Here is a 19,296-nt window from a genome sequence, read left to right as displayed (position 1 = left end):
CAGTGTGGGACAAGGATCAATGCTGGGTTTATTGTTTTTCATCAATTATACCATCGATTTTGACGAGAATATAGGAGACATGATTAGTAAACTAGGGGATGACACCATAATTGGCAGTGTAGTGGACAATGAAGAAGATCATCTCAGAGTATAACAGTATCTTGACTAACTAGAGCAGTGGACAGAGGAATACCAGATGAAATTCAATGCATATAAATTTCTGACATTACATTTTGTGAAGACACACTGGACAGGACTTCCATTTAATGGTAGGGCCCTGAGGAGTGTTGTCAGATTAGTCTTAGGGGTCATTGGACGTAGTTTCTTTGAAGTGGTGATACAGGTAGAAAGGCTGGTGAAGATGGCACTTGGCATCCATGCCTTCAGTCCAGGAATTGAGATGTCATGTTACAGCTATAAAATACATTGGTGAGGCAACATTTGGAGTATTGTAGGAAGGATTTTATTAAATTGGACAGTGCGCAAAAAAAATGATTTACAAGGATGTTACTGAGACTGGAAATCTTGAATTATAAGCAGAGGTTGAATAGGCTGGGAATTTTTTCCAAAGAGCGTAGGAGACTGACAGGTGATCTTATAGAGTTATATAAAATTGAGGAGCATACCTAAGGTGGATAGACAAGGCCTTTTCACCACAGTATGGAACTCCAAACCTGCAGGGCATCGGTTTAATGTGAGTGGTAAAGATTTAAAAGCGACCTAAGGGACAAATTTTCACACACATGGTGGTGCGTGTATGGATCAAGTTGCCAGTGGAAGTGGTGGAGGTGGGTACAGTTACAAAAGTCAAAAGACATTTCAACAGCTACATGGATAGGAATATTTTAGAGGGATATCGGACAAATACAATCAAATGGGACTAGTTCAGTTTTGGAAAACTGGTCAGTATAGACAACTTTGGCAGAAATACCGGTTCCCTTGCTGTATGACTCCATCTGCTGTAAAATTCCTCAACTGTTGTTTCCCATTATATACTCCATAAATCTAAGATCATATTGACTTCACAAAATTCAAGAGGTTCCCGTAAAGACAGGGAAAACTCTGTTCCACAGGGAATGTTGGCACTGCCACTGAATTCTCTTCTCAAATGAACAGAAATGATGTACTATGATTAAATGGAATCTTGAGCCAGAGAGCCAATGTGTAAAATTCAGCATGAATGCAAGAACCTGTGCACAGCTCATTATCATAGTCGAGTCCAGGATGTGTTTCATCGAAGTACTACTAGCAGAATCAACCCCGAGTGTCAAATGTCACTATTGTGTTTTTAGGTTGAGTGAATGGGTAAATCATTTGCCGTATACAAAATATTCTGCTGTACAGAGAGCTTCCTGTCAATTAAATCTGGTCTTTGACTCCACATGCTCTGATTTTCGTCATGAATGTACTATATTCTCACTGATTGAAGGCCTTTAAAAAACATAAACATGTTACATCTACTGCGTTACCTTTATCTGCTTTTCCTGTTACTGTTCAAAGTATTAAGAATGGGCACTTTCTATTTTGAAATAAGCACTGACGTTTTATTTTAAATACTATTTGCTGTTTCTTGGAGTCGATTCTCTATTTGAATATAGATTTCACACCACTATTATGTAGTTCCTTTGTACATAATTTATTGGATTAGTTTTAGTTCCCTTTTTATTTTTCAAAAATGCATTTATAAATCTCCTGTTGACTTGTTTCTCTGTTGAACAGTGCTTCCGAAAGGGATACTGACGTTCTCAGAAAGAAAGCAACCAATGATCCAGTATTCCAGCATGAACAGAAGCCAAAGCAAATACGGATTGAATTCATCTGATTCAGTCTTGTGCATAATTAACACTAGCAATAATAGAACATTCAAGCCCCTTCAATCTCACGTGAACTTGCTGGTGTCTCTGTAAATTAGAAGATCGATTAGATCCCTTCTCACACACTGAGCAGATGAATAGCCTTTCTCCAGTGTGAACCCGCTGATGTGTCAAAAGCTCAGATGACCATGTAAATCTCTCTGACACACAGGGCGGGTAAAAGGCCGCTCCCCAGTGTGTACACCCTGGAGTGTCAGCTGGTGGGATACATGGGTGAATCTCTTCCCACACATAGGGCCTTTCCCCTGTGTGAATTCTCTGGTGTGCAATTAGATGAGGCGACTGTCTGAATCGCTTCCCATAATGAATGCAAGTGAATGGTCTCTCATTAGTGTGAACCCGCTGATTTGTCTGGAGGATCGAGAATTGACCGAATCCTTTCCCACATACAGAGCAGGTGAATGGCCTCTCCCCAGTGTGGCTGCGTCGATGATTTTTCAATTCAGATGGGTAACTGAAACCTTTACCACAAACAGAGCAGGTGAATGCCCATTCTCCGGTGTTGCTACGTTGATGATTTTCCATTTTGGATGGATAATTGAATCCTTTCCCACATTCCCGACATTTCCAAGGCTTCTCCATTGTGTATATATCCTTACGTCTCTCTCGCTTGGATAATCAATTGAATCTCGTCGACACACAAAACAGTTGATTAACTATTCTGCATCGTAAGTGCTATTTTTGAGGCTGCATAAATTATAAAACGTTATTTCACAGGCAATCTACTGGAATAGACTCACTTGAGTGTGTGTGTGTGTTGGTGCTTCTCTGGTGACATTTATTCAGGAAATTCTTTCCTCACAAACTGAACAGGCAAAAATAATCTCCTTCCACATCCAAAGGTAGATGACATTCGGGGTCTGATGAACTGATTGATGCTGCCAGATCTTCATATGATACTTGGTTTGAATTTCCCATCTGTAAATGCTCTTGATCTAATGCCCTGTAAAAAGGAAATCATAAAAGTTATCAGTGTTATAACAGAGTGAAGTTCAATTGTGTACAGAATATACTTGCTGAACTTGTTTACTTTCAGCTCTACATTCACTTCCCATTCACTCACTCATTCTATTTGTCTGTATCCCAGCATGATACAGCAACTGCTCTTCCCAAGACCAAAAGAAATTATAGACGTGTTAACACAGCTCAATCCATCTTGCAAACCATTTTCCTATCCATTGACTTCATCTATACTTCCTGATGCTTTGGAAAGCAGAAAAATAATCAAGGCCCTTCCTACTCTAATCTTTCCTTGTTCTACCCTCTTCTATCAGGCAGAACACATCGAATTTATATGAAATTTGTTTGCATTGAAAAAACAGCTTTTTCCCTGCCATTACCAGACTTTTGAACTGACCTCTTTAATGTTAGTGTTGATCTCTCTCTGCACCATCTCAGCAGGTGGAACATCGTATCCTGCATTCTGTTGTTATCCTCATGCATTTGTACAGAATGGTCTGGCTGTAAAGCAGGTAAGCCAACACTTTTAACTGTACTTCAATACATGTGACAATGATAAATCAAATCAAATCAAATCAAACCTGCCTCTACTCGGTGTCAACATCCAAACCCATCACAGCATTTAAAACTTATTTCTCTTTTGGTTAACTTTCCCTTGTTCCCTCATGGATTATGACTGGCTGTATTCATTTCTCCTCTTGCTGAATCCCCTGAATATTCTGAATCTGACCATGTCAAGTTCTATGCAGAACCCTTTATCTTCCATGAGACTCTGTGCCCAATCTATCTGTGCGATCATCGGAAATGTGCGTTAAGAGGCTATTCCGCTTTCATCAGCTGACGCCTCACACTTACAATATTCCTGCTTGAAATTAGATATGTTCAGTGAACAAAAAGAAATCACCTGTCCATTGTAAAACTGAGTCAGACAGACAGGAGAAACGTATCCTGCCTTCTCAAAGGTAATTAAGGATGGCCAACATGTTATGGCCTTGACAGAAATACCCACAACCCATTAACTAAAACAAACCCTGGTTTGCAAGTACTCAATAAATTCTGATCACAAAAACCACGACTGTAAGGAAAAGCAGAGGAAGCCATTCAGACGGTTGCACCATTCAGTTTTTATCCTGGCCAAACAATGCCCATGTCCTCGCTCCTTGGGAGTATTTACATGGCGCCTGAATGAGCTCCAATCTTCCGAGGTGATTCCTAAGAGCACTGAATCAGAAACTTAGACCGTTTTACCTTTCAAACTGGAATAATTTCAACGAGAGATATTGTGAGGAAGATTCAAAAACTGCTTGCACATACACAGAAGACGGGGTATGGCCGTTTTGTTTTAATGTTGCAGGATAATGGTTCCCTCTGCGATTCCAGACGCTGCAGAATATAAATAGCAGGAGGACAGCAAAACACAGGAGCAAAAAACCCTGCCGTCTCGGGGGAAGCAAGTCCAGAGATGAGCATGCGCATTGGGCCTTCCGGAAGTTGACTCGGGTCGGTTTTGGGGGGAGGGGATAGCAGTGAGAGCTGGTTAAGAGGTGCTGATTGCTGGTGTCGGGGCCCGAATCAGATTTGCTCCGCCTGGCCATTTGGCGTCTGTGGTTCAAAGGGAGCAAGCTTACCATTCACTTGGTGCGATCGCTCTTCCACCATACTCTCGCCGCCAGTCCCCGCTCCCTTTTCTCCTGTCCACCGCATCTGGTTCGAGACAAAGGAGCATCCAGAATGCCCCGCTGCCCATCCTGGTGAGTATGCGCACTTTCAGCACCATCGAATTCAAAGGTTTGGAGAGAGTCCTTAATCAATCGCAGAGCATTGTGGGTATTGAACTTGCGATTACTGGTTGGCTCTTCAAAAGCGTCGAATTTATTGTGATCAGCCACAAAAGGTGTTTTCCCCACCCGCAGAAGTTGTTGTGCATTTTCGATTTCGTAATTTTATGGTTACCTTTTTCTGTAATTAAGCAAGTTCACTCAGGCATTGTTGTTTCCCAGTGCAAGATTCAGGACGGTACCACCTCTGTTGCAAACGATGAAATTGGGAATTTTCTTGCTGTGAAAATAGAAATCTCCATTTAATACTTATTAACAATATAGTTTTTCTCTCTCACTCTTAGCCCTATACAGGTGTATATATAGTGTGTCGGACAAAGAATGAGATTCTGCTGAAGGACGATGACAATCTCAGGATAATGTGAAGAAACAGAATCTGAAAGGTAATCATTGTTGTTGCGAATACATCCACAATGGGAATTAAATCTTCAGATGTATGTGACTTTTATGCAAAAGCATGCATGAAGGAACAGGGAGTAAGGTAGCATGTTCCGTACAAAATGGAATAAGTCCGGTAGCAAGGAATAATCCTGGATTGGTGCACATTAAATCGATATGGGTGAAGGAAAGGATTAAAAAAAATAAAGAAGACACTGATAGGAGTAGTCTATCCTTCCAGATTTCACTAAATTCAAATTCCACTGTGTGCCTTGGTGGTATTCAAACCAGGCTCAGAACATTATCTCAATCTTTAAACTAATAGTCCAGTGAGTATAACACTCGGCCTCTTCCAAATTGGGACAAATGGGGTCTGATCACAATAGCAAACTGCATCTCATGGAGTGGGTGGGGGCACATAGTTTATGATGATATATAACAATGACTTGGCTGAGGAAAATGAATGTGCCATAGCTAATTTGCGTGTACGAAAAAATAGGTAGGAAGTAATATGGTGAGAATGCAAAAGGTGTGGAGAGGCATTTATACAGGCTAAGTGAGTGGGCAAAAAATTGTTAGATGGAATGTAATGTGTGGAAATGTGAGGTTTGGCAGGAAGATACAGGAGCTGAATGTTACTTAAGTGGAGAAAAACTGCAGCAAGTTTCAAAACAGATGCATCTGGGATATTGCAAAGGGAGTGGAATATAAAAGGAGAGATGTTTCTCCTTACTTTGTAAGAAGAAAATGAGATAGCCAAGTGCTGCTATGCGCCCATTACAGTTTGGAGATTTCTCCATTCGTGAGCATTGTGTTGAAACTGCAATATCAATCTTTTTTTTCATAGTTAAACTACAACATTACTTCGATCTTTTTGTGCACTATTGTTTGACTCCTCCATCTTTGGATTTCTTCAACAATTCATGATCACTTTAAGGGGCATGTTTGATCCCAGTTCAGTGTTTGATTTTACCCACATTTTCCTGCCTTTCATCTTTGTACTTCATGTCCCTACTCTAATGGTCCAACCTCCAGGCCCTCATCCTGTGTGCAGTATTTATCCTGTGGACTTCCTTCTTCTATTTATTATAATCAAATTTCACAAATTACTAGCCACACCTGGTAAATATTGGGCATTAATACCCTTTTTGTTCATCTTCCTTTCAAACAAATAGCCTCATATTGACTTTGAAAACTCATCTATTATTATCAAATTGTCAATTTTAGCAGTTGAAGCCTTATACCCTGTTAAGTATTTGTTTATGAAGTGCCTGAATCCTTGTTACTTTCTATAATTTCTTCAAATCCTCCAAATTTGTGGTTGATACCAAACAACCTTTAACGACCTGAACTGTGTAGTTCCATGATGTGCAATTATGATTTTTCTGTATTTACCAGTAAACTTCCCTTGGTGCTTCATTTTTTAAGCCGTTCTCTCATTTAATAAACTCTATTTTCCATTATTTAAGCTGGTTTTTGATTGCATTATATTACACATTAACACTAACTGATTTTTTTCTTTGAGTTTGCTTCTAAGTAAAGCCTTTCTGCCTGCACACTTCTCTTACCCTTTTCGATTATATCTTGGTAATCTGTTCAGATCCTGTGAGACTAGCAAATGGTGTATTAAAAGACGTCAAACATATTTTGATAGCTTGTCACAGAAAAGGGGTATCCAAAGAGTTTATGGCTCCTTGTGTTAGAAATGGTCAAGAATTAGTTACCAGACAAAAGCTGAAATTAGAGTTAAATCGGCATTTCTGAGTTGGCAGGCTGTGATAAAGGGAGTCCTGCAAGGAGGAACTTTGGGGCCTTTGCTATTTGGAATCTATGTTCATTACTTAAGTAAAAGAAAAGAAATAATTGTTTTAATTTTGTCTATGATACAATTTAATTAACTGAGCCATGATGTCGAGGTGGTGATGTTGGATTGGGGTGGACAAAGTTAAAAACCATGCAACACCTTGTTATGGTCGTACAGGTTTATTTGAAAGTGCATGCTTTTGGAGCACTGCTCCTTACTCAGGTATGTGTGTGATTTTTTTAAAATTAAGTGAGCAACAGTGTGACAAATGAAATATATGCCCTCTAGTTCCGAACTCCCTGACCCCAGGAAAAAGACTTTGCCTATATATCCTATCCATGCCCCTCATAATTTTGTAAACCTCTATAAGGTCACCCCTCAGCCTCCGATGCTCCAGGGAAAACAGCCCCAGCCTGTTCAGCCTCTCCCTGTAGCTCAGATCCTCCAACCCTGGCAAAATCCTTGTAAATATTTTCTGAACCCTTTCAAGTTTCACAACATCTTTCCGATAGGAAGGAGAACAGAATTGCATGCAATATTCCAACAGTGACCTAACCAATGTCTTGTGCAGCCGCAACATGACCTCCCAACTCCTGTACTCAATACTCTGACCAATAAAGGAAAGCAGACCAAACGCCGCCTTCACTATCCTATCTACCTGCGCCTCCACTTTCAAGGAGCTATGAACCTGCACTCCAAGATCTCTTTGTTCAGCAAACTCCCTAGGACCTGACAATTAAGTGTATAAGTCCTGCTCAGATTTGCGTTCCCAAAATGCAGCACCTCGCATTTATCTGAATTAAACTCCATCCGCCACTTCTCAGCCCATCTGGTCCAGATCCTGTTGTAATCTGAGGTAACCCTCTTCAGTGTCCACTACACCTCCAATTTTGGTGTCATCTGCAAACTTACTAACTGTACCTCTTATGCTCGCATCCAAATCATTTATGTAAATGACAAAAAGTAGAGAGCCCAGCAACAATCATTGTGGCACTCCACTGGTCACAGGCCTCCAGGCTGAAAAACAACCCTCCACCACCACACTCTGTCTTCTCCCTTTTGAGCCAGTTCTGTATCCAAATGGCTAGTTCCCACTGTATTCCATGGGATCTAACCTTGCTAATCAATCTCCCATGGGGAACCTTGTTGAACGCCTTACTGAAATCCATATAGATCACATCTACTGCTCTGCCCTCCTCAATCTTTGTTACTTCTTCAAAAAACTCAATCAAGTTTGTGAGACATGATTTCCCATGCACAAAGCCATGTTGACTGTCCCAAATCAGTCCTTGCCTTTCCAGATATATGTACATCCTGACCCTCAGGATTCCCTCCAACAATTGGCCCACCACCGAGGTCTGTCTTTACCGCCCTTCATAAACAGTGGCACGATGTTTGCCAACCTCCAGAACTCCGGCACCTCACCTGTGACTATCGATGATACAAATATCTCAGCAAGAGACCAAGCAATCACTTCTTTAGCTTCCCACAGAGTTCTCGGGCACACCTGTCAGGTCCTGGGGATTTACCCACCTTTAACTGTTTCAAGCCATCCAGCACTTCCTTCTCTGTAATCTGGACATTTTGCAAGATGTCACCATCTATTTCCCTACAGTCTATATCTTCCATATCCTTTTCCACAGTGAATACTGATGCAAATTATTCATTTGGTACCTCCCCCATTTTCTGTGACTCCACACAAAGGCCGTCTTGCTGATCTTTGAGGGGCCCAATTCTCTCCCTAGTTCCCTTTTTGTCCTTAATATATTTGTAAAACCACTTTGGATTCTCCTTAATTCTATTTGCCAAAGCTATCTCATGTCCCCTTTTTGCCCTCCTGATTTCCCTCTTAAGTATACTCCTATTTTCTTTATACTCTTTTTAGGATTCACTCGATCTATCCTGTCTGTACCTGATATATGCTTCCTTCTTTTTCTTAACTAAACCCTCAATTTCTTTAATCATCCAGCATTCCCTGTACCTACCAGCCTTCCCTTTCACCCTGACAGGAATATATTTTCTCTGAATTCTTGTTATCTCATTTCTGAAGGCTTCCCATTTTCAAGCTGTCCCTTTACCTGCGAACATTGGCCTCCAATCAGCTTTCAAAAGTTCTTGCCTAATACCATCAAAATTGGCCTTTCTCCAATTTAGAACTTCAACTTTTCGATCTGGTCCATCCCTTTCCATCACTATTTTAAAATGAATAAAATTATGGTCGCTGGCCCCAAAGTGCTCCCCCACTGACTCCTCAGTCACCTGCCCTGCCTTATTTCCCAAGAAGAGGTCGAGTTTTGCACCTTCTCTAGTAGGTACATCCACATACTGAATCAGAAAATTGTCTTGTACGCACTTAAGAAATTCCTCTCCATCTAAAAGCTGAGATCTCCTTACAAGTTTGTTTCTCAGTTTCCCTCTGACTATTGGGGGGGGGGGGGGGTCTATAATACAATCTCAATAAGGTGATCATCCCTTTCTCATTTCTCAGTTCCACCCAAATAACGTCCCTGGATGTATTTCCGGGAATATCCACCCTTAGCACAGCTGTAATGCTATCCCTTAACAAAAATGCCACTCCCCCTCCTCTTTTGCCTCCCTTTCTATCCTTCCTGTAGCATTTGTATCCTGGAACATTCAGCTGCCAGTCCTGCCCATCCCTGAGCCATGCTTCCGTAATTGCTATGATACCCCAGTCCCATGTTCCTAACCATGCCCTGAGTTCATCTGCCTTCCCTGTTAGGCCCCTTGCATTGAAATAAATGCAGTTTAATTCATTAGTCCCACCTTGTCCCTGCCTGACCAATTCCAATGATCCAAAAATGTGAATCCTTCTCCCACACACCAGCTGCTGAGCCATGCAGTTATCTGCTCTATCCTCCTATTCCTGCCCTCACTAGCTCGTAGCACTGGGAGTAATCCAGATATTACTACCCTTGAGGACCTCCTTTTTAAATTTCTACGTAACTCTGTGTAATCTCCCTTCAGAGTCTCAACCTTTTCCCTTCCAATGTCGTTGGTTCCAATGTGGACAATGACCTCCTGCTGTCCCTTCTCCCCCATGAGAACATTCTTCACCCTCTCTGAGACATCTTTGATCCTGGTACCAGGGGAACAACACACCATTCTGATTTTTTCTCTGCTGGCCACAGAAACGTCTGTCTGTACCACTGACTACAGAATCCCCGAACATGATTGATCTCTTGGAAGCTGATGTACCCCTCATTGCATTAGAGCCAGTCTCAATACCAGAAACTTGGCTGTTTGTGCTACGTTCCCCTGAGAATCCATCACCCCCTACATTTTCCAAAACAGCATACCTGTTTGAAATGGGTATACCCACAAAAGACTCCTGCTGTAGCTGCCTACCTCCCTTACACTTCCTGAAGTTAACCCATCTATGTGACTGGAACTGAGACCTCCCCCCTCGCCACTTTCTATAAGTGCCAAACATCGCATACTGTTGCTGTTGCAAATTCCTCATCGCTTCTATTTGACTCTCCAACCGATCCACTCGATCTGATAAGATTCGCATCCAACAGCATTTTTGGCAGATATAATCCGCAGTAACCCTTAAACTCTCTTTTAACGCCCACATCTGACAAGAAGTACATATCACTGCAAAGGCCATCTTTGCTCCTTCACAATCCACAGACCCAGAAAATAACACCGTCTTATTCCTCTACAAACACTGCCCAAGGTTAAATTAATAGCTATGGCTTATATTTTAAGTTTAATCAAGAGACTTATCTCCAAAAACATATAGTCAAGGAAGAATCCACTGCATCTACGACTGCAGCCTTTCTCTTGGACAGACTTAAAACAACAATTAACTTATCTGGTTCTGTGCTGTGCACTTCGCCTGCCCTGCCTTATTTCCCAAGAAGAGGTCGGGTTTTTTGCCTTCTGTGGTAGGTAGATCCATACACTGAATCAGAAAATTTTCTTGTTTGGACAGTCAAAATCCCCTCCCATAATCCTGTGATTGATACAAACAACTGAAATCTCCTTACAGCTTTTTTACTGAATTTCTGACTGACTATGGGGGATCTATAGTACAATCCCAGTAAGGTGATCATCCCTTTCTTATTTCCCATTTCTATAATAACTTCCCTGGATATATTCCCAGGAATATCTTCCCTAAGTACAGACATAATGTTGTCCCTAATCAAAAGCACCACTCCCCCTTCCTTTCTTGTCCCCCTTACTATCCTTCCTATAAAATCTATACTCTGGAAAATTAAACTGCAATCTGGTAAATCCCTGAGCCACATCTCTGGAACTGCTATGATATTCCACATCCCATGTTCCTAATCATGTACTCTGTGCTTCTGCTTTGCTGGACCTCCTACAATGAAATAAATGATGTTTAATTTATCAGTCCTACCTCATTTCATTTTTGTTCTTGATTGCCCTGTCTGTTTGATTTACTATTTTTCCCAACTGTACTAGTTTCAGACTGATCACTTTCCTCACTATCCCCATGGGTCCCCTACCCCCACCCCCTCCCCCACAGACCTGTGTATTTCTACGCAAGCAGCTTTAGTAAATCTTCCCGCCAGTATATTAGGCCTCTTCCAATGCAGATGCATTCCGTACTTCTTGCACAGGCTATTTCTACAAAAGAAGACATTCAAATGAGAAAAAATGTGAATCCTTCTCCCTGTATCAACTCCTCATCCACGCATTCATCTGCTCTATCCTCCTATTCCTACCATTACTAGCTCATGGCACTTGGAGTAATCCAAATATGACTATCTCGAAAGCCTGCTTTTTACTATTCAACCTAAACTCTGATATTCTCTCCTCAGAATATCATTCTTTTCACTTCCTATGACATTAGTTCCAGACCTTATCCTGGTCCTGTTGACCTTTGAGGAAATTCTACACCCTCTCTGAGATATCTTTGATCCTGTCTCTAGAGAGACAACACACCACTCCGATATTTAGCTGTCAGCGACAGAATCGTCTGTCTGTGCCTCGAACTAAAGAATCCTCTATCACAATCGGTCACTTGGAATCTGGCATAATCCTCATTACATTAGAGCCAGTCTCAGTACCAGAAACCTGGCTGTCAGTACTACATTCGCCTGAGAGTCAATCAGCCCCTACAATTTCCAGAACCGCATACTCGTTTGAGATGAGGATGGCTCCAGGTGACTCTTCCACTACCTGTCTCCCTCTCTGACCTTTCCTCGAGGTAACCCATCATCCTGAATGAATCATCGGTTTATCTCCCTCTCTGCAATTGCCATCCATCACACCCCCGAGCTCCTGCAAATTTCTCATTGCCCCTAACTGCTGCTCCAATCGATCCATGCAATATGACAGGATTCACAACGAAATACACTTCCTGCAGACATAGTCATCAGTAGCATGGAAACTCTCCCTAATCTCTCACATCCGACAGGAAGAGCACATCAATCCTGCAAAAAAAAATCTTTACATATTAACAATATACACCCCCAGAAACTAGCACTGTCTTACTGCTCTAAAAACACAACTCCAACCTTAATACCGAAGTTTATATATTCTTAAAGTTTTAACGAAATAATCAAAATGTAAACACCTACTCGCTATTGTGGATTTACCAAAGAAATAGTGTGGGTACAGTTTTTAAAAAGACAATTAGCTGCTCCCCTGCTGTGAGCTCCCACACACTGGTTTCTCAAAAGTCATATGTGTATTTTGCTGTCTGTTTGTTTTTCTCAGAAGCACTCCAATATCTGAAGATGCTTGAAACCAGACAGCAAAGGAAGCAGCTGTGCAGGTTACTGCTGGGTTAGACAGCAGTGTCAATTTCTTTCACCATTTGATTCACTGACCTTTTCTGTGTTTTTCCTTTTTGAACTGCTGTTATTTTGATCGTTTTTTTCCCCAAACTTCCAATACAATACAACAGCATATAAAACAGTAATTACTGCTCCTAGAATATGAGGAAATTCATTTCAACACTGAAAATACCTCAACAAAGTCGCAGCTCTTATGGCTGCAACTTTTCTCCCCCATCCTCCATTTTCGATTACCTAGCCCTTCATTCTTTATCTCATTTTTGAAGGTCTCCCACTTTCCAACAGCCCCTTTACCCATGAATAGCTTCTCCTTATCAACTTTTGAAATGACTTGCCGAATTCCATCAAAATTTGCGTGACTTCAATTTAGAATCTTAACTTTTAGATTATGTCTATTCTTTTAAAACTAACAGAATTATAATCACTGGCCCCAACTTGCACTCCCATTGACACCTCAGTCAACTGCCTTGCTTTACTTCTGAAGAAAAGGTCATGTTTTGCTCCTTCTTTCGGAGGTTCATCGACATATTTAATCAGAAAATCTTCTTGTAGACAATTGACAAGTTCTAATCCATCTAAGCCCTTAACACTATATCAGTCCCAGTCTATGCTTGGAAAGTTAAAATCCCCTACCATTATAATTCTCTTATTCTGAGAGATAACTGATAACCCCTCACAAATTTGCTTGATAAGCAATTCGAATCCCGACTGTGCGGACACGGGCCCATCGGCCCAACAAGTCAACACCGACCCTCCGCACAGAATTCCACCCAGGCCCATTCTCCTACATTTACTCCTTCCTCATGCACCTAACCTACGCATCCCTGATCACTATGGGTAATTTAACATGGCCAATTTACCTAACCTGCACATCTTTAGATTAGGGGTGGACACCAGAGCAACTGGAGGAAACTCACGCAGATACAGGGAGAATATGCAAACACCACACACAGACATTTGCACGGGGCTGGAATCGAGCTCGGGTCCCTAATACTGTGAGGCAGCAGTGCACACCACTGAGTCACTGAGCCGCCTCTTAATTTCCTGCTGACTATTGAGGGGCCTATATTTAATTCCAATGTGTTGATAATCCTTTTTTTTTCATTTCCATCCAAATAACTTCATTGAACGTAATCCCAGGAATATCCTCCCTGAGTACAGCTGAACAAAAATGCCACACCCCCTTCACTCTTGCGTCCTTTCTCTCCTTTCTCTAGCATCAGTACCCTGATACATTAAGCTGCCAGTCCTGTCCTTCCCTGAGACACGTTTATGTAATTTTTATGATATCCCTGTGCCAGGTTTCCACCCATGCCTCGGATTCATCAGCTTTACCTGTCAGTCGTCTTATATTGAAATAAATGCAATTTGTTTGATCAGTCTTATTTTTATCTCTGTCTTGCTCTTGCCTGCCTTGACTCTTTGACCTGCTCCTCTTCTCAATTGTACCAGCCTCAGTCATTCCTCTTTTCTCACTATTTATTGCCCCATCTCCCCAGCCTTTACTGGTTTCAAACTCATGAGTAGCATGAGCAATCTACCCCTTCTAATTAAGCTGCGAACCATCCTTCTCATAAGGCCGTTTCTGCCTCAGACACGATTCCAATGATCAAAAAATGTGACTCGCTGCCCACTGCACCAGCTCTTCACTCACACGTTCATCTGCTCTAATATCTTCTTCCTACTCTCACTCGCACCTGTCACAGGGAGTAATCTATATATTACTACGCGAGAGGATCTATTTTCAAATCCCCTGCTCAATTTCCTATATTCAGTCCTCAAAATCACCTCCCTTCTCTTCCGATATCATTGGTACAATGTACAATGTCACTCCTCCCTTTCCAAGACATCCTTGACCAGGGCAGCTACAGACCATTTTGATGTCTTGCTGTCGGTCACAGAAATGTCTGTCTGTGCTCCCAGAAAGAGAGAGAGTCTCTATCACAATTAATTGCTTGGAACTGGACATATCTCTCGTCACGGCATGGCTAGGTTTGGTCCCAGAAAGTTGGCTGCCAGAGCTACATTCTCCTGATAGTCCATCACACCCTACATTTTCCAAAACAGCACACTTGTTTGAGATGCATATAGCCACAGGAGACTCCTGCACTTTCTGTCTGCCTCTGCTACCTGTCCTATTGTTAACCCATCCATTTGACTGTAATTGCATTTTTCTACCTTTTTGAACTTCAATCCATCACATCCTAATTGCCTCTAACTGCTGCTCCACCAGATCCATATGACCCAATGGATTCATAACCAAACACACCTCTTACAGGCGCAATCATCAGAAATATTGAAATTCTTGATAACCTCACACATCAAATAGGAAGAGCATGTTTATTTACTAAAGGCCATCTGTGTACCTTTATATACAGATCCAGACAGTACCACCCTCTTATTGCTCGAAAAGCACTGCTCTCGGATAACTTCATACCTATGTTTTATATTTAAAGAAAACAAAACACAGATCTCAGTAAAACATCAGAGTCTATTATAGATTAGCCAAAGGAATTTAAGATTTATAAGTTTTTTAAATTTTCAGAACAAATACTCACCGGTCAATGAAATCATGATTGTCCCGGCTGTGAGCTGTTCTGAAACTGAGGTCTCTGCAAGGACAGCTGTTTGTTTGGTTTTCTTGGACAGAGCTCCGATTCCCAGAGATGCTTGTAATGTCACAATCGGTCAGCTGTGAAAGTTCATTGTTTGTTTTGTGTTGAACTCTCGATCCATTCTTGAACCTCCCACATGGTCTCTCCTGAAATTCCTGCTCTCTCCATTTCCTCCCATTTAAAGTATGTTGTTTCTGATTTTACCTTTGAATTCAAAAAAAAAGTTATCACTTATAAATACAATAAATAATGCTCCAAGAAATCGAGGGAAGAAAGGATCTGCTGTATGGATATGATTCTTTCTCATCCACCATTTTGAAAATGGTTCAGGCGCAGGATTTACTGTTCCTTTTACTTAATTGTGCCAGGATTAGAGGAGAGAACTGCAGGATATTTGATTAGGAATAAGGAGGAAAATGTGAAGAGGAAAAAACTGAAATTCACCTGGAGTTGCATGAAGGAAGCCCGAAACCCACATTTGACCATTGAGTCAGGTTTGAGTCAGCAGGGTCTCTTGTTACCAGGGCAGGGTCATACAAATGGCAGCCAACTTGTATGATGGGAGAGGGAGCAGTCTGGGTTTCAAGACACGAGTGACCATTGACTCGTTGACTTTATTGTCACTTTGCAACTGGGGTTGGAGAATTGAACTCAGCCAGAAGAGGGCAAAGACAGAGAGGAGAGAAATTTTGAAGAAGTGTGACAGATTGAAATCTGTCCAAAGGGACAAAAGAAAATGTATGGGATGAGTGCTTACAGTTTTGAGGAAACAATAGGGGAAAGAATGTTCCATAGAAACTAAACATGCCTGTTCTGAAATTCTGTTTTGTACCTTGAGTAGTGATTATTTTTAACCTCTTTTCACAGGGACATTGGAAGAAAAGCTGAGATCAGAAAACTCAAAACACAATGTCATATCCAGATTTGACAGTATTGCTTGACAACAAACAGATCCTGGTTATTCTCAGCATTTGAATGTGAAAGGAGACACGTTTGCTCCATTTGCCTGTTCAAAACATTTCAAGCATCGATGTGACTGGGATAACACCAAGATCCAGACACCTGACTGAAAATGTTCCAATGCATTGACTGTGAAAAGAACTTCGACTAGTTATCATTCCTGAATAAACATTTTAACCTTTTTAGCAGGAGCAAATGTACATTTGTACTTTGTGTGGACAAAAGTTCAACTCATCATCCAACCTAGAGAGTCACAGAGCCGCCCAGACCATGGAGAGACCATGGAAATGTGGGGACTGTGGGAAGGGATTCAACTACCCATCTCAGTTAGAGATACATCTACGTAGCCACACTGGGGAAAGGCCGTTCAGCTGCTCGCAATGTGGGAAGCGTTTTCGAGAATCATCTAACCTGCTGAAACACCAGCAGCTTCACACTGGCAAGAGGCCATTCACCTGCTCTGTGTGTGAGAAAGGATTCGCCCAATCCTCTCACCTGCTGACACACCAACAAGTTCACACCGGGGAGAAGCCATACAGTTGTTCTTATTGTGTGAAGACATTTACCCGTTCATCCAACCTTCTGAAGCATCAGCGAGTCCATACTGGAGAGAGACCGTTCACCTGCTTTATTTGTAGGAAGGGATTCACTCAGTCTTCTAACCTCCTAACTCACCAGCGGGTTCACACTGGGGAGAAGCCATTCACGTGTTCGATTTGTGGGAAGGAATTCTCTCAGTCCTTCCACCTGCTGACCCACCAGCGAGTTCACACCAATGAGAGACCTTTCAAATGCTCTGGCTGTGTGAAAACCATTGCACGTTTATCGAACTTGAAGACGCACCAGCGAGTACACACTGGGGAGAGACCATTCAATTGCTCTGTATGTGGGAAAGGATTCACTCAGTCATCCAACCTGCTTAAACACCAGCAAATTCACAACTGATTGCAGGGGATGGACCTTGCTTTTTTCACTGCTGGTATTCACATCCACAACTGAACCACATTCTGACAGTTGGGTTTTGTTTCTGCTGATGGAACTAAACTCCAGCCTGGTCACATTGCTAAATTAATAAATAAAACTGCTTAATCAAATATATTTGACTCTATATAGCTCAATGGCCCACAGTTGGATATTCAAAGGAGAGTGTCAACAATGTAAATGTCCTCCAGCATACAAAATAAAGAACATGTGCATGCTTAGCATAAAGTGGTATATTTCTCCGCATCTCTCCAAATGTCTCTGAAATTCCATTGTGGTTAGTTTCTACTCTTGCAGATAAACCTGGGAGAATTTTCTGTTTTAATGGAGCTCCCCCTTTGTTTTTGTAAATCTGGGATAAAGATTAACATGATTTTAAATACTTGCCATTTGAATTTAGCAGGTCTCATCAGTTATATGCAGACTGAGCCAAAGAGAAAGTCTGCTGCCAGTTTGGATTATTCCCATCTCTAGTCTGCAACAACTCTCACGAGACAGAGTCTGCCAAGCATTTTAGGAAACTGACGTAGCACCAATCCTCGATGAGAAGGGTCGACGTTTTCTCCTTTCTCTATATTTTCTGATGGTCATGGACTTGGACCGCTGGAGTTTCACTGCTTAGGAGTTTTTTTTCTGGTCTGTCCTCACTGCTCTTGAGATTCCCACACATTGTCATGTTGTGACACTGTACCTTGCAGATGCTCGTGTGCCACAGTGCACCGGAGATGTATTAATTATAAGCTTAGGTACTGAATGGCGTTTTGATCAAATGGGTTATTTTGTCCTGCAGGATGTTTGTGGAGTTGTATTCATCCAGGTTTGTGGAGAGTACCCTATTGCACTTGTGAGTTAAGTTTCTTGACTTTTTGAGTCATGCGTTGAGTAACTCTTCACAGAATCTCAGCTTCTGACTTCCTTTTGTAGCTACAGAAATTCCAAGGCTAGTCCAGGTAAGTCCCCGGATGACCTCATGAGATGCTGCAAAGTTCAATGTTGCTGACTTTGACATCTCAACATCATATTCAGTTCATGAAAACACCGGGTAGTACAGCTTTGTCTTCACTTTGTCAGGGTATGTGTGTCTCTCTCTCCAAACTCTTGACATCGTACCGGGTTCACACTGCTGAAAAGCCATTTACCTGCTCTATATATGGGAAGGGATTCTATCATTTCTTCCGCCCATTGAAATGTCAATGAATGTTCTTTGTCAGTTCGCCCCTTTGTATCTTACTGCTGTGCTAAACAATTGGTCTGATTGAGCTATGTACATTGTGAGTTAACAGTAAGCAAACTACAGAACACCATTTGATCTGTAGCACCATGATCATATCATGGTTATAACTCTTCATTGTGGCCACCGCCATTTTGTTTTTGCGATATTTTGCTGTCTGCCGCACCTGGTCAATGAACACAATGAGGAATCAGTTGCAGAAAGAAATAAATTTGTCAGCAAGACATATTTGCACTTTCCAAATCTCATGCCCTTATAAATCTTACTCCAAAAATCAGATCCACCTCTTCCATCCCATGGTTTATCGTCTTTAACTATCACTGATAATCATTTACTTTCACACTTACATTCAATTGCTCAAGAGAGCTCCAGAAGAGTTTGTCATCTGCAGAAGCACTAGCAGTTTTGTACTGGGGTGAAGTCCTTCATTTGTTGCATTGGTGGGAAACGTTTCACCAATGATAATTAGCTAAAATAGTTAAGAGGCAGCATTGTTTTGGAACTTTGGGAAAAAAATCAAAACAGCAGCAGTTTTAAAAGGGAGAAGAACAGACAAAGGAAACTCATAGTGAGGACAGTGCAGGAGAGAGAGAGAGAACCTGCACAGTTACTGCCTTTGCTGTTTTTGAATTCATGTGCCGCTGGACATCGGAGTGCATCTGGGAAAATTAACAAACGGTGAATTTCACATCTAATCTTGGAGGAACCAGTTTGCACGAAGTTCACAACATAATCAGATAAAACAACAATTAACTTAAGAGTGTCCAAGAGAAAGGCTGCATTAGTGGGCACAGTGGGTTCTTTCTTGATTATATATTTTTGGAGAGAAGTCTCTTGATCAAACTTAAATTAATAGCTATAGCTTA

At 41.5% G+C, this 19,296-nt stretch overlaps 1 protein-coding gene and 1 long non-coding RNA gene across 2 annotated transcripts; one reads left to right on the top strand and one right to left on the bottom strand.

Moving 5' to 3' along the window:
- Nucleotides 1-2,111: 2,111 nt before the first annotated feature.
- Nucleotides 2,112-4,542, bottom strand: LOC122546699 (uncharacterized). Its single transcript, XR_015753074.1, has 3 exons — nt 4,083-4,542; nt 3,232-3,335; nt 2,112-2,817 (listed from the first exon to the last, which is right to left on the bottom strand). It is a non-coding gene; the product is annotated as an uncharacterized LOC122546699 (long non-coding RNA).
- Nucleotides 4,449-17,303, top strand: LOC148140727 (uncharacterized). Its single transcript, XM_087979534.1, has 3 exons — nt 4,449-4,585; nt 4,957-5,055; nt 16,126-17,303. Exon 3 carries the CDS (start codon nt 16,414-16,416, stop codon nt 17,161-17,163), a length of 750 nt encoding a protein of 249 aa, XP_087835660.1. The 5' UTR covers nt 4,449-4,585; nt 4,957-5,055; nt 16,126-16,413; the 3' UTR covers nt 17,164-17,303.
- The last annotated feature ends 1,993 nt before the right edge of the window (nt 17,304-19,296 follow it).

This window comes from Chiloscyllium plagiosum, unplaced genomic scaffold (genome assembly GCF_037043375.1).
Source record: "Chiloscyllium plagiosum isolate Xiang-an unplaced genomic scaffold, Cpla_swu_hap1 HiC_scaffold_35, whole genome shotgun sequence".
Classification (NCBI taxonomy): Eukaryota; Metazoa; Chordata; class Chondrichthyes; order Orectolobiformes; family Hemiscylliidae; genus Chiloscyllium; species Chiloscyllium plagiosum.
Note: the sequence above shows the minus strand (reverse complement) of the source record. Positions and strands in the feature narration are given on the sequence as shown.

Bases quoted from the DNA above. Each gene is read 5' to 3' on its own strand.
- LOC148140727 (XM_087979534.1), top strand. From the start codon at position 16,414: ATGTACATTTGTACTTTGTGTGGACAAAAGTTCAACTCATCATCCAAC.